Here is a 16,320-nt window from a genome sequence, read left to right on the forward strand (position 1 = left end):
TTTATTTATTTATTTATTTATTTATTTATTTATTTATTTATTTATTTATTTATTTTTGGTACCGGGGATCGAACTCAGGTCCTTGTGCTTGCAAGGAAGGCGGCGGAACAACTGAGCTAAATCCCCGGCCCCATATTTTAATAATTTTAAAAAATTTAAACAGCCACCATATATTTTGATCACACCTGGTAGAAAGCCTGAAGCACACTGGTTGTTGGCTTCCCTTACTCTCTTACAACTTATTTTAGTACAGATATACTTTGTTATATGAGATGTTACAGAAAAGTTGTGGACAACTATCACTTTAAAAAATGTTTTTGTGCATTACAGGAGCTACAATTTATTTTTTTGTTTGTTTTTTGGGACAGGGTCTCACTATGTGTTGAGACTGACCTGGAACTCACTATGTAGCCCAGGCTAGTCTCGAACTCATAGTGATCCTCCTGCCTCAGCCTCCTGAGTGCTGGATTACAGGCATGCGCCACCACGCCCGGCTTAGGAGCTACGATTTAGAATACTTGGACTATATATAGTTCATCACTCTTTATTTTTCTTTTTATAAATCTTCATTTTTGCAACTACATGGGTTTTCATAAAATGGTAGTGTGCATTTATTAATGTAATCAGTGGTACACCAGACTGAAGTTTCCTAATTTGCTTAGGCAAGTCACACTTCTGTTAGAGATCAGTAAAATAGGACCTGATTAAGCCAGCTGGTGTACTTTGTAGATATGGTTGGTATTTGTGACTCTTATCTGTGAATATCACCATGGGAAGCGCATTAATTTTTATGGAGCAGGAACTATGCTTTTAATATAGCTTCTTTGGAACTTTTAGATACCATACCATGGCAAATAGAACTGAAAATATAAATTCTGGAGTGACTTGCTAGAAGAAGAGAACATTTTTAACCATGTTTTGAAAAATTGAAAGCAGATTTAAATGTTTCTTTCTGATTTGTATCCCTATAACTGGGACCATTAATAAAATATAAACCCAATGTATTGTACCCAGTAGATGTGCAGTAATAAATGAGTGCCTGATCCCCTCCCTAAGGAGCTTACAGTCTACCTGGGAAACAAGATACATACACACCAGCTAACTAGCTTGGCAAGGCATTGCATGTCTTACATCAGAAAACAGTCTGAAACATTTTTTCCCATTTAAGTTTTTAATCAAAGGCCTAATGTTGAAGTAAGGAAGTTTCCCATATATACAAAAAGAAATACAAAGGAGTAAACTATCTGCCCACTTCACGCTCTTCAAAGTTGCTTTTTTTTAAAAAATTAAAAATTGTGTTCTTACCAAAGGTAATTCAAAGTAAGAGAAGCTGTCTGCAGTTAATGATCATAATTTCTGAAGAACAAAAATCCAAAGAACAGAAAGTTTAGGGGAAAATTTTGAAGTTTTTAAAGTTTTAGAATGAGTTACTCAAAATAAATCCACTGGTAGCTAGCTATACAACAATATATCTTCTTAAATGTGTCTTCCTAAAAAGCTCTCTTTTAAGCTGGTTTCTTAAAAATCTAGATTATATGGGTAGGATTTTAAAATTACATGGAAAAGGAGACAAAATTTAAGAGTTGTTAAAAATGAGTGTGGGTAAAGAGGAGAGGAGGCATGACTCCTAATGGGAATGGGATTTCTTTTGAGGGTATCCTAAGAGAGCTAGTTATGATCGTTGTGGAACCAAAAACTCATACTAAAGACCACTGAATTTTAATATTAGCAATAACAAGGGTATAGGCAAACTCCATTTCTTTGCCATAAGGCCCTGGGAGATAGACCTAACTCAATGAAATGGTATAATAATATCTGTTGCCATAAAATAAACAGATATGATGTTTTAAATATTATATGGAGAATATGCTTGTAAAGTGAATCCGTTTTTGAAATAAATTTTATCTTTTGTACAAATATTAATAGGTCACATTTATTTAAAACAAAGCATTCTCATACTCCTTGATGTGCTAGAGGGAAGGCCAGACAGGAGGTCCCAAAACTAGGAGCACTGAGATGATATAAGGCAAGATTCCATCCCTGCTACGGTACTGGATTCTTACTGTTTCATGCCTCATATTTGGTTCTGTTGTGCCATTGTCATCTTTTGAGGACAAGGAGGAGTTATCATTCACATTGGGAGCTCCCTTGAAGCCAGAACCTGACTCTTTTTTTGTTTGTTTTGTTTTTTGATGGTACCGAGGATTAAACTCAGGCCCTTGTGCTTGCCAGAGGAACCGCTGAGCCAAATCCCCAGCCCAAAATAGGTTCTTGATACTTGTTCTTTAATTGAATTGCTCCAAGTTTTTGGTGGAGAGAAAATAGAAGGGAATGCAAGGAACATTTTGAGTTGTTTTTTTTTGGTCTCAGTCACGCTTAGCACTTTGTGTGTATTTTCTCAGCGAGTTCCTACTTCAATAACAGTATATCATTTTCATTTTAAAGATGTGAAAAACTGGTCAGGTATTTAAAAAGGTGCTACCCTTAGAATGAAGACGTTTCAGTATGTCAGATCCTACATTCACCACTGTGGTTCTGTTGGCTTTTGCACTCTGTGACAGACACCGTGCTTTTCAAGAATTGATGCTTTTACTCTATAGTAAACCGGTGAAGTGGGCACTAAATATGTTCCCATTTTTAAGATAAGAAAACTCAACTCAGATAAGTTGATTAACTTTCGCCCTAACATAGTAAGTGACAGAGTGCTGTGGAGCACAGCAGTTTTGTGTCTGCACATGAGAATTACCTGTGCCTCTTACACATATGTTCATTCATGTGCACATACATGCATGCTCAGCCCTGTCCCCCTACCTGGACAAATGCTCCCCAACTCTGACTGCACCTTAGGGTCAACTGGGAAGCTTTTGAAAGTACAGAATCCCAGGACCCTTTCCCAGACCAGTGAAACCAGAACTGGGAGAGTGTGCCTCTTCCGGCTTACAGGTTTACAAAGAACAGCTGCCAGCGTTGAAAAGCACTGTGCTAGAGACCATCTAGATTCAAGTTCTTTCTCGTCGCCCTCATATTTAGGCTAATGGCTTTAATTAACTCCTTGAGTGACATAAATGCCTTATATGATTTATTTATGGGTTTATGCAACATTTAGCCCCCGTTTGAAAACAAAACATGTTTGAAGAGATATTGTTAGATTGCATTTAAAGCAGTCCATTCAAGGAAACCGTGACAGGCAGCAGAGCTTTAAGAGTAGTGAAAGATCTGCTTCAGAGTCACCCTGGCTTATGCCTGGCCTTGTCTAATGGCCAGTGGGTGTAGCTAAGAATGTGTATATTTTGGCATCACTATTTAATATTATACCACCAAAAGAGAGTGGTTCCACTCTCACAACACAGAGGATAGTACACATAACTATTAAAAATTGTTCTAGCAATGAGTATGGCAGAGTAATTCTCATACATGGCGCGTTACACCTATTGAAGAGTGAACAAGAAAGTCTTGACATTCTCTGAAGGTATAAGACGAAATGTGTATGATCCATGGGATGTGAAAAGCAAGATACAGAAAGACAGTGGAGAATAGAAATCTATCCTTCCTGTTATTTTGGAACTGTAAATGTAACACATTTTAGTGCTCTTTATGTCAGTTTCTGTGCCTTATTTTTTCTTGTTATCCTTTTTATAGGAAGCATCCAGGATGTGGGAACATCGTGACATTTGCACAGTTTTTATTTATTGCTGTGGAAGGCTTTCTTTTTGAAGCTGATTTGGGAAGGAAGCCACCAGCTATCCCAATAAGGTATGGCACATTGAAGTCTCTTCTAGCTTATGTTCCTTTTAAGAAGCCTAGAGGTGATACCTGTATAAAAGAAATATGAGACATCTTTTTCTAAGATTTATATCAAAGATAGCAGTGGAACAATTCATTTTATGAATTTAATATATTGTGAAACTCTAGGAGCCTATTTTTAGAATAAAATTCCTGCTGCAACATTTAAAATAACTACACTGAAGACAGCAGTGTGTGTGTGTGTGTGTGTGTGTGTGTGTGTGTGTGTGTAGTAGAAGTAATACTGGATCAGTCAAAGGAACTAGTATGACCACAATTTTTCTTTTGTTGTTTTGTTTTGGGTTTTGGTACCAGGGATTAAACTCGGGTCCTTGTGCTTGTGAGGCAGGTGGCAGAACCACTGAGCTAAATCCCTGGCCCATGATTCTTAATAGTTATGTGCACTGTCCTCTGTATTGGTAGAGTTAGCAAATATGTCAAGAATGATATCACTGTTCCTTTTAAAAAACAATTTGCTTTTGGAAATAAATACATGTGGTAGTCAGGCAACATTGGAAATGGACTATCACTGAATTCCTTACTTTAAAACGGTAAATGGTATGTTGTGTATCACATCATTTAAAAGAAAACATATGGCAAACTAAGTCGAAATTGTTGATGCCAGGCCTCTACCCATCGATCCAACTTGTGTAACTTTTCATGGGCCAAGTAGAAAACAGGAAGTTCTTACAGTAAGCAGTGTATTGAAGACTCAGCATTCTTGCTTTGAGCGAAAAGTGGTATCCATGCAATTGTGAGTGCTTAGGAGAGTAGTGTCACATAATCCTTTGGAGAGTGACAGTCCTGTGTGAGTATATTCAATTACTCGAGTTAAAGCTCCTCCTTGTTGGTATTCTTTAGCTGCATTCCTGAACTACCTGCTATAGAAAGTCTGGCTGAATTTTGTTACTAATGCTGTACTTTCAGATTTCCTAATGCAGTGCTAAATATTCTGAATACATTTTTGGTTCTCATTGGCTTTAGTGTCTGCATTAAGTCTTCTGCTTCTGCTGACCAGCATTTTCAGCTCAGTAAGGAGCCCCAGTAGTTTCTAAATCTGTTGATCTTTTCGCGCCTCCTCCCATTAACGCATCGCATTCCCTCAACCACTAGCATGGATCAGGAACACATTCAGTATCATCATAACTTTTATAGTGATATCCTAGCTGGCTGACCTCCCTGCTTTCTACCTGTTTCTACCTTTCAGCTTCTACTGTTTAGCATGCCCCACTCCCTGTGTTTGCCAGGATGTTCCGAATGAAACCAGATGTCCCGACCTGCTCTTAAGGCTCTCCATGATCTCGCCTTAAAAACCTGACTCGCATGTGTGTTCTGTTTATGGTGGCTATAGTTTTTCTGTATGTAAAGCCATAATCAAAATGTTTTCATGTCATTCCTCCTCATAATTGCTTTCTAGGCAGTGTTTTATGGGCAGCCACGTGGAATAGGTGAGTTAATTATTCTGAAAGACCTTGATGAACTGTCTTTTATCTCCCAATGGCATATCTTCAAGATAAGACCAAAACTTTGGCAAGAACCCTTGCAAAATCACTATAGATACCACTTAAAGTTGTGAAAGGGTGGTTACTAGTGATTTTGTATGTATGCTCTGTTCTCAAACTTTCCAGACTTTTAATATAGTCTTGGCTTTGTGGACTTCCGTGGTGTAGCTCACATCTAACCACAACATAGAACAGGTTTTTGTCAGGGAAGATTAGTTAGGATCCAGTGTTGTCATATTCTTCAAATGTATAGAAGTGGAAAATGTTTGGAAATCTGTGTTCAAAGATCAACACTTCATGGAGAATATGGAACTAGTCATTTAACTTTGCCCTGCATTCTTTAGCCAGCTCTTTAAAATATTTTTCTCATATTGAATAAATGAGGTCAAACCATGAAGTTGCTGATATTACATTTTTCTTGACCTACAAGAAAATGGCAAACTGATCTAAACTAATATATATGAAAAACATCTTGAATATTTCCTAGGCAAATTCATTTATTTGTTCATTTATGTTCATCTGTATTTATTACTTTATCTTCTAAGTAACTGTGTTTACTGGAATTTCTTTTAGTTTTTTATTATAATTTTAAGATCTATAAACTTTCAAATAACATGAACCCTGTTTTTATTTTATTTTATTATTTTTTGAACCCAGTTTTTAAATACAATATACATGTCAAATGATGTCCTCACTAACTTAAATGCCATTAGTTCAGAATGTAGGGTAATTTTAACAGTTGTAGGGTGAAAGTAAGCCTTGACTTTGCAAATCTTTTCTTTAGAAATAGTGAAAAATAATAGTATAAATAAGTGTATAGAGGAAATATTTGAGAGAATTGACCATTTGGAAGTTCTTCAGAGGTCTATCAAAATCATATTCAGAGAACTAATATAATAAGACTTATCCATTCACTTCAAAAATACTCGAAGGTTATCTCTGAGTATCTGTGGTAATTTTTAAAGAATAGTTTTAAATTGTTATGTATGCTTGAAAAATATTAGAATAGTGTTTCTTTAAACATAATCTGTAATTCTGATTTTTTTCTATGTTTGGCTTTATGAAGTTCATTTATATGTACGTAGATAGTAGTCATGTGGTAATGATATTAGTATTTTAACGTAGATGAAATAAGCAGTTTTTAAACCAAAAATGTACTTTTTATGCTTCTTTTTCTGAAATACTAGATTCTGAACGTAATATCAGATTATCTGTGATTGGCTGTTCTGTCTGCATTTCAGGTACTATGCTGTAATGGTAACCATGTTCTTCACTGTCAGCGTGGTGAACAACTATGCCCTGAATCTTAACATTGCCATGCCCCTGCACATGATATTTAGATCTGTAAGTGCTGCTGGTCCCCCTGTGCATGTTTCTCTGAAAAGTATAATTGATTAGGTAGATTGAACAGATGACAAAAGTAGAAAGGACTTATAATAAGTGAAATCTAGAGGATAACAATAGGTTTGCAAAAGCCAGGTATGGTGGTGCATGCCTCTAATCACAGCATGCAAGAGGTTGAGGCAAGAGAATCATAAATTCAAGGCCAGACTGAGCTACATAGCAAGTTCAAGACGAGCCTGGATCCTTATTACCTAAAATATAAGGAGTGATCAGTAAAATCAGTTTCCTGCGAAACATTTTACCTTCACTTTCATTCATCTCATTGATTGTATATTCAAATTTACCCTTAATGTTGTTTAATTTATTTCTTGTCACTTCTTATTTCTTACCCCAAAAATTAACATTTACTTTTGGGACATGAAATAAGTACAGGTTAAAAACCCCTTATCTTAAATGTCTGGGAACAGAAATGGTTTGGATTTTGGAATATTTGTATATGCATAATGAGATATATTGGAGGATGGGACCCAAATCTAAACATAGAATTTATGTATTTTCATATATAACTAAATCTGATTTTCAGACTAAGGCTATTTAGCCTGTACTTCTTGTTTCTGATATTTCCTTTTAAGCAGACTTGAGGTAATAAAAGAAAATTCTTGAGGAAGAGAATTTATCCTTAAGCAGTACATATTTTCTTTTCAGCCTAAGTATAATGGTGGATCTGTGTATATTTTGTATGTAAAGAAGAACAGTTTCCAGAAGAGCAGGGGATAACTTCAAGGAGTTTGTAGGTAGGAGTGCAGAAGAATAAAAAATGAGCACTGGTTGGAATACCATTTCCGTGTGACCTGAGATTTTTGTAAGATTAAATGTGCTAGTCCCGACAAGACTTCCCAGAGCTAATTACAATTATTAAAGTGACCATCAAGGCAATAAACATGTAGAAGACTTTCTGTAAACACTTGTTAATTGATTGACACTTGCCCAGAGGAGAGAGGGGCAATTGCATGACTTCTTCCACTAAGAATGGAGGTAGAGGAACCTTATTCAAAGTCTTAGAAATTAGACAGACAGAAATGTTGACAAAAACAAGTATACGGTATTATTTATTCCTGTTAGCCGTAACTTCTACTGTGACCAGTTATTGAGAATTAGTCATTTTTATTCTCATTGTCATCTTTTAAAGATCTTATTATTTCATATGATAAATTTTTATGGTGTAGGCTTTTTGCCATTATAAGAACAACTGAACCTTATTAATTGTTCATTCTAGCCTCCTTCATTCCACGTTTGTCCCTGTGTGTTCATATTCACCTTGAATTACGTTAATTTTCTTTCCCTTCATTAAAACTGTGTCACTGTTGTCTCCTTTTACAGGGCTCTTTAATTGCCAACATGATTCTAGGAATTATCATTTTGAAGAAAAGGTAAGCAATATCCTTCTTATTTTATATGTAGAAATGATATCCTGCACTACCATAGTCACATAGATAGTCACTTGAATTCCTTTTCCCACAGTGATAAGTATGCTCTCGGCCATCTACCTTTTTTCTTAGACCTCTCTCTAAAAATGATGCAGTTTCTTGATGCAGTTGACCAGGGCAGAGACCCTGCCTGTGGCTTTGGAGTAGCATCTTCTCTATATAGAACTGATTAGTTCTTGTCATTGATGAATCTTTAGTTCCATACTAACCTATAAAACCAATTAATAACAAGCTTCACTGTATGGTATGGTCACCACCAGCCATATGTGGGTGTTTAAATTGTTTAAAAATGAAATCAATTAAATGTATAGCTTCTCAGTCTCCCTCATCACATTTTAACTATTCAGTAGGTACATGTGGCTGGTGATGACCACACTGAGGAGCCCAAATAGGGAACATGTCCAGCATGTACACAGGGAAGTTCTGTGGATAGTTACATGTAAGATGGTACTTACCAGTGCAACATAATGAACTAGGGACTACCCATACATATTAAAAAGACAATTCTCGACAAGCCCACATGGCCAAGTAGATGGAATGAAAAGGAGCAGGACTGCTCTTTGTGATTCCACCAGTGGCTCTCTCGGGGTAGGTGTGGGAAGTTTCCTACCTCTGGGGTGCCTTTTCAAAGTTTTTGTCTCCTACCTTCATCCTGAGCCTCATCCCTCACTGCTAAGGAAGAGGGACACTGGGGAGAGACAGCACATACAATCTGGGAAATTTCTCAGGGAAAGTTAATTCACTATTAAGACCAGAATTGGACATGTCCATACTAATTTCTTAATGTGTTGAGTCCCAGCCTTAGTATTAGAACTCTATAACAGTTTGGAAAATAACTGTCAATTTAGAGTATAGGAATCTGTAGTTTTTAAATAATAAAGGCTGCATCATAAAAAGCACAGTTGTCCTGCCTGACTAGGCTCTTGTATGGACCCTTTATCTCCTGAGATAAATACCCTTAGAATTGACTTCTTTTTTTTTAGGTTCTTTACATTTATACATACATATGTAATGATCACATTTGTTGTGTCCAAGGTGACCATTGTGCTTCTCAGTAGTGAAAAATTCACACTGGGATGGGCCTGTGGTCCCTCACAATCTGTGATCTTAGTCATAGCAGGGATACAAAAGGATGTATCCTAAAAGGAATTTTATCCTCCTGATACTACCTCAAGGTGTTAGAGGCTTTTCTCAAACATCTGTTTCCCCTAAGAATTTCTTTTGAATCTGTCATCTTAACTCTATTTAAACTTTTTGAGTCCCTTTTCTGTGTGTCACTCATAGAGCAGGAATTCCTGTAAGGTAACTAATACAGCAAATGAGCAACCTATCTCTTTTTATTTATCTTGAGTAGCAGACCCTCACGTTCATTGTGTACTCCTAATTCCAGGGCTTAAAGGCCAAATCTGTTTTCCTTAACTCTGCCCTCTGTTACTTTTTAGTCTGAGCTGTAAAAGTTCATCTTGATCTTTCCAGATTGAAGAGATTTGATATTTTTATGTCTACACCAGCAGTATCCACTTCCTCATCCTACCCATCTTCTCTTGGCCCTTTCTCTGCTTCTTAGCCAATTCCATCTACCTTTTATGAATTACTGTGACCAAATGATATAGTAGAAAAAAAATAACGGTTCATTTTATATGTTTAATTTCTTTTAATCCTTTCCTTTCTTGATCACCAAGAATCTGAGAATACTAATGATACTATTTTAATTAATGTCAAATGCCACTGTTCCTTCCATAGTTCTATAAATTGAATATTTCTTCCTTTTTCCCTAGTACATAAACATTTAAAAACAACATTTAAGATAGGGGGTTTTTATTAGTATATGTTTGTGGTACGTGTTTACACTCGTCTTGAGGAGTAGGAGGTGCACGTACATAACATTTCTTTTTTTAATCCCGTTGCTCTTCCCACACTGTTCCCTCCCTCCTCCTTTAAATCCCCTTACCCCATTTTCATTCTTGTTATTATTCTTAGCTCATGTTTGTGACGTATTATGTTTATCTTCACTGTGGGTGACATATTATGTTTACCTTCACCTGTGCATAGCATTTCATAAATCTTCCTCCTTCCTTTTCTTCTTCCCCTCCCCATCTCCATCGGTCCCCTGCACCCCTTGCCAATTGCAAGAGATGGATCCCCTCGTTTCCTCTCTCCATCCTTTATTTTGTTCTTTGTACTTTGCCTTACTCAATTGAGAGATGCCATATGATTTTTAAGCTAGTGTGTCTGATATATTTCACTCAACATTGTATTTTCCAGGTTCATCCGTTTTCCTACAGATGTCTCAAGTTTCCTTCTTTATAGCCGAGTAGTATTCTTAATCCATTCTTCTGTTGATGGGCATAGAGGCTGTTTCTTAGCTATTGTGAATTGTGCTAAACATTCTGAATGTTTATAAACATTGGTGTGCATGCATTGCCTTAGTAAGATATCGTTAGCTCTTCGGAAAAGATACTTAGAGGAGGACTAGCTGGATCCCATGGAATTTCTAACTTTGGTTTTTTTTCTTTTAGAAATCTCCATACTGATTTCCATAATGGTTGTACTACTTTATATTCCCAACGACAATGTAGGAGGGTTCCTTTTCCACCTCACCCATGCCAGTATTTATTATTCTTTGAATTCTTGACGATTGCCATTCTTACTAGTATAAAATGAAATCTTAGTGTTGTTTTACTTTGCATTTCTCCAGTGGCCAGGGATGTTGAACATTGTTCTGTGTGTTTGTTGACCATTTATATTTCTTATTCTGTGAAGTGTGTATTCGCTTCACTAGCCCATTTCTTAGTTGGGCCTTTTGCGTGATCTAATATTTTTCAATTCTTTATATATTCTAAATATTAGTCCTCTGAGAAATAGCAGGCAAACCCCCCCCCATTCTGTAGGTTGTCTCTTCACTAATTGATTTGTTTGCTGTATGGAAGCTTTTTAATTTGACATAATCCCATTTGTTGATTCTTATTATTTCTTGTGTATTTGGAATTGTGATCAGAAAGTCCTTGCCTACACCTCTGACTTCAAATGTTTTACCTACTTTATCTTCCAGTAGGTTCACCATTTCTATTTTAATGTTTAGATCTTTGATCCATTTTGATTTAATATACGGATCCAGCTTCCATCTTCTACAAATAGATAGCTAAGCACCATTTGTCAAATGTTTCCTCCAATGTATGTTTTCGGTTTCTTTGTCAAAGACCAAATAGCTGAATGTGTCAAGGGATCTTACTATTCTGTTCCATTTATCCATATGCCTGTTTTTGTGCCATTCGTATATACTGCTTTTATCACTGTTGCTCTGTAGTGTAACTTGAAGTCAGGTATTATGATGCCTCCTGCTTTGTTCTTGTTGCCCAAGATTGCTTTTGCTATTCTGGGTCTCTTCTGGTTCTCTCTGAATTTTAGGATTGTTTTCTCTCGTTCTGTGAAGTATGTCGTCAGAAAAGTTTTTTAAAAAATATCTTCTCCAGAGAATGGGCAGTTAAAAAATTTCCTGACTGGTGAATTCTGCTTCTTGTACCTCATAGTCTCCGTCTTGAGTGGTGGGTGTCTTATGACTCAGGGTTGAGCCCCCTTGAGAAGAAAATCTGTAAATACCAGTTAACACTGGGTCAGGCTCACATTTGGATTCTTGAGAGTACAGCGCAGTGTCATTTCTGGTCCATATCTCTTTCTATTTTTGTTTTCTGATAAAAAAAAGCTATTTTAAACAACCCCAAGGAAAGATGTTTAGAAACTAATTAGGGTCCTATTTCCTTCATGTACATCACTATGTGGACTGTAGGAAGTTAGTGCCTTGGTCACATTTTAGTGATTCATATCTAACTATAAATATCACTTGGAAATGTGTATCTGTGTTTAGCTAAGGTGTTTTTTTTTTCTTTCTTTGCAGATACAGTATATTCAAATATACCTCCATTGCCCTGGTGTCTGTAGGAATATTTATTTGCACTTTCATGTCAGCAAAGCAAGTGGTAAGAATCAGCTCACAAATCATTTATACTCACTAATTGCCATTAAGGCCCAGTTATCTGGCACTTGTTAATAATAAAACAAATAGAAATGCTCATGTAGCACTATAGAAGGACTCAGATCTCGAAGGAGCAGAGTGGAGAGAAATGGATAACATAAATATTTCTCTTGTACCTCAGCACATTTCATGTACTTCTGGTCTTTGTACCTAGTGTATTTTCTTATTTCCTAGACTTCCCAGTCCAGCATGAGTGAGAATGATGGATTCCAGGCATTTGCATGGTGGTTACTAGGCAAGTACAGTAATTACAATAAAGCTAATTGCCTCTGCAGTTGTGTTTGCTTGGTTTTCTCCTAAGGGAGATGTTTCTTGGCAAGAAAGTTCAGCTGAACAAATTATGCCATGGAAGAAAGGGGCACCTGGGATCATATATCTTGGAACCTTAGTATTCAAAAAATGAGAAAAAATGTCCACAGCTCAGGAAGTATGTTGTGCAACCTGAATCCATGTTTCATGTGCAACATAAATCTTTGTTTCCACTGGCATAGAGAGAAAAGTGTGTGCCTCCTTGCCCATCACACTGCTTAAAAGCAGTGCATGGGGTCTTCTGCATTTCTTCATTAGCTTTCCTAAGTGGAAGCATTCTGCAAAGGAAGGGCACATTAGAGCCACTGGCTGTTTAAATTTCCAGAGGAGCCATTTCCAAATCTTAGATTTAGTTTCTTTCCATGTGACAGTGTTCCCAAATCTGTCTGATCATCAGAATCTCCTGGGGAATTTTTAAAATAAAAGTATCTCTGTGTGGAATTAATTAGACAACTTCTGTAGAGGCTTGTTCTTACCCTGTGTGATTTGGAGAGGAGACTCTTTCCTAATGCTTTCAGTAATACCAAGAACAGATTGATACTGACCTAGTGGGAGAGAAACAGCAATGAGAGAACTATAATGAAAGAACTATACTCTCCTTACTTCTTGACTCTGAACTTTCTCTTTGTAGGATGCTGTTTTTTACATGGAAAGATCTTTATGAGCTATTAGAAAAGTACTTCAACCCCAGGAGAAATACTTGCAAAGATTCTGAACATATAATTCATGGAGAAAAAAAATTCAGTCTAATAATTTTATTTTCACTTGCGCTAGTCATCAAAGAAATGCAAATTAAACCCAAAATACAATATTTCTTTATTTTGGGCCTATCATATTGGCAAAATGATGAATGATTATTCTCATGGCTGCTGAGGATGCAGTAAGACAACCATTTTCGTCGTATCATTGGAAGTAGACATTGACACAGACTTCCTAGAAAAATATTATATATTGAGTTCTTAAAATGTCTATAGTCTTGGACCCAGTAATTCCATTTATAAGATTATGTCCTAGGGCCAGGGATTTAGCTCAGTGGTGCCGCCACCTGCCTTGCAAGTGCAAGGCCCCAAGTTTGATCTCCATTACCAAAAAAAAAAAAAAGATTATGTCCTAAAAAATAATTAACATTTTGTTTAAAGATTTATGTACAAGGATATATATATTTACTTTTAACGATGAGATAATCTAACCATTCTGATTATAAGACAATTAGATATGTCACAGCCACATGATAGGAATGATATGCAGTGATTAAATCACATTTTTGAAAAATTTTAATGACTTAAAGGAAAAATGCAGGAAAACATCATAAGAAACACAAGATACAAAATTGTATATCAAATATGATCATTATATATAAACAGAAAACTATAATGGTGGAATTGTGATTTGTATTTGTTTTTTAAATTTCAAGTATGTTCTATAGTGAATTATATTTATAAAAGTATAAGTAATGTTCTTTAAGAAAATGTCTAGAAACTAAGAAGTGCAGGCACCTTGTAACTTGATGTTTGTCTCATAGGCATTGGGGCACTGACTTTTGCTCTTCTGATGTCAGCAAGAATGGGTATATTCCAAGAGACTCTATACAAACAATTTGGAAAGCACTCCAAGGAGGCTTTATTTTATAATGTAAGCAACTCTTTGAATCTGGTGAAGTTGAAAATTCCTGCATTGTGATATGCTATTCCAAGTGAATTTCTGATATAGATGAAGGATCAGTTTGTTGTCAGTAAACAGCTGAGACCGGTAGACTGACAGACCTTTGATAAAGTTCTAAAGTGCAGTCAGAGGCAGTTGTCCATGGGAGGTGATCCTCATCAACCAATATGAACGAAATGTCTGTTAACCAGGAGCAACCCCAAGGGACAAAGAACCCTAACCTGCAACTTCCTTGTAGATGAAATCAGAAAACCTACAAAGGAAAAATAAATCCCCAAAGCAGTAGGCCAAGGGAATGTGTACAGGCAGACGTCTTTTAGACAGTTTGGGGAGGTGGGGGTCAAGAGGCATAAGTCTCCCAGATGAGCTTTATTCATTTGAGTGTAATTGATTACATGTGCTTTGTTTTCAACTGCTGATCTAGCACCATCTCCTCTAACTTCCCTTGTTTTCTTCTCTCTTTGCCGTTGAATATACCTGAACCTAGCTTCTTAAGTTCAGGGTGAGGTAGTTGCCTCAACCAGCACTTCCCCCAGGGGTTCCATTACTGTTGACTTTTTGTACTATAGCTGCAAATAAGCAGTCTGAGAGATTTAATTGTGACTGGGAATTTTTTAAAGTAAACATTTTATTTGGTTCCCATGTTTTATTTAGAACAATACCAGGCTCATAGTAACTGCTCAGTATTAACTGCAATTCACTGTTACTATTGCGGTGGTGTAGGGGGTGAATAGTTTTTGTCACACATCTCAGTCTTACATATTGTGTCTTTTTCCTTTTCAACCTCTTCTTATTCTTGTCTTCATTTCTTTTTCCCTGGCCTTGTATTGTCCTCATATCTCTTTCCTACCGGCTTTTTAAATTTTCTTGAAATCTGCCTCTGCTTTCTTTGTAATTTTAAAGTCCATTATGTTTGTTTAACCTTTCTCAGAAATAATAAAATACAGCAAATCCTTTTTGATAGGATGACTATGTGTTTAAGTTTCCTGTTCCTTTTTCTTGAGGAAAGGATGCTTTGCTTTGCTTTTTCTGTGCTACTTTGATTGTTGTGTGATGGCCATCAGACTCTATAAAGACAAGAACCATGCTTTAGGGTTGATATCATGCCGTATAATGTCATATACAGGGGCACGAGACCCATTTAACTTAGTAACTCTAACTTCCTTTTCTTTGTATTACTTATTAAACAATTTATGTAATTTTTAGTCATTGTAAAGCTAACGCAATAATTCTATAATGTTTTGCATACCATTTCTTCCCACAGCATGCGCTTCCACTTCCTGGTTTCATCTTCTTGGCCTCTGATATTTATGACCATGCAGTTCTATTCAATAAGTCGGGTGAGTTTAGGGTTATATGACAGAACTGCCTGCCAGTTTTGACTTGGTCACAGTTTTTTTCACATTCCTATCTAAAGGACCTACCCCTCCCTAAATGTCTGCCTTCCAGCAATAGAAATTAATCAGTAGATGCAGCAGCAAATGCTTTCCTGGGCCTTTTTCCTTTATTTGCAAATCAAATAAAAGAATATTTTCACATTTTCTCTTTTACTTTGAAATGTGTGTGTTTGCATTTGAACGTGCGATGTTAAATGTTCTGAGAATGCAAGTGAATAGTAGCTGCGCCCAGGACACGGACTAGAGCCCTGTGAAATCGGCAGCAGTCCAGCTCTCCTTGGTTCAGTTCATCCTTTTCTGCCATGGAAGGCAGAGCTGTTCCCAGATCCAGGTTGCCTGGGCACCAAGCTAAGCTGGAGCAGTGTGATGACAGGTCTCACTTCTTTGTTACTGGTTAGATAGGCAACAAATTTGGCTGTCAAAATGTGACACTGGGATTTAGAATGTGGCTCAGCTAGTATGGACAAGGCCCTGGGTTTCATCCTCAGCCTTATGGTGATGATCATGATGGTGATGGTGGTGGTGGTGGTGGTGGTGGTGGTGGTGGTGATGATGCAATATGACAATGTCCTCTCAATCTTTGCAGAACTATATCAACTTCCAGTCATTGGTGTGACAATCCCCATCATGTGGTTCTACCTGCTCGTGAATGTTATCACACAGTATCCTTTAGACCCCATTATCATATTTATGTCTTCTACTCTGCTATTTTGACATAGGAATGTTTATTTTTTTTCTTCTAACAGTATGAGGAAATGAGTCTGGTTTTTGCCTTTTTTTTTTTTTTTTTTTTTTTTTTTTTT

General features: G+C 36.6%; 1 protein-coding gene across 2 annotated transcripts in view; it reads left to right on the forward strand.

Annotated features, from left to right (window-relative positions):
• The window catches only part of Slc35b4 (solute carrier family 35 member B4), a 23,498-nt gene that overhangs the window by 3,628 nt on the left and 3,550 nt on the right, over window positions 1–16,320 (forward strand). Inside the window, exons 2-11 of one of the 2 annotated variants that reach the window (XM_033757650.1) lie at window positions 3,640–3,753; window positions 4,768–4,814; window positions 5,201–5,231; window positions 6,527–6,629; window positions 8,010–8,059; window positions 12,012–12,093; window positions 12,324–12,384; window positions 13,981–14,090; window positions 15,385–15,460; window positions 16,104–16,179. In XM_033757650.1, coding sequence (XP_033613541.1) covers window positions 3,640–3,753; window positions 4,768–4,814; window positions 5,201–5,231; window positions 6,527–6,629; window positions 8,010–8,059; window positions 12,012–12,093; window positions 12,324–12,384; window positions 13,981–14,090; window positions 15,385–15,460; window positions 16,104–16,179 — 750 coding nt within the window. The remainder of the gene's footprint in view (window positions 1–3,639; window positions 3,754–4,767; window positions 4,815–5,200; window positions 5,232–6,526; window positions 6,630–8,009; window positions 8,060–12,011; window positions 12,094–12,323; window positions 12,385–13,980; window positions 14,091–15,384; window positions 15,461–16,103; window positions 16,180–16,320) is intronic. The other variant, XM_010611739.2, reaches the window with a different exon arrangement.

Source organism: Fukomys damarensis, unplaced genomic scaffold (assembly GCF_012274545.1).
Source record: "Fukomys damarensis isolate Sample0158 unplaced genomic scaffold, DMR_v1.0_HiC HiC_scaffold_4, whole genome shotgun sequence".
Classification (NCBI taxonomy): domain Eukaryota; kingdom Metazoa; phylum Chordata; class Mammalia; order Rodentia; family Bathyergidae; genus Fukomys; species Fukomys damarensis.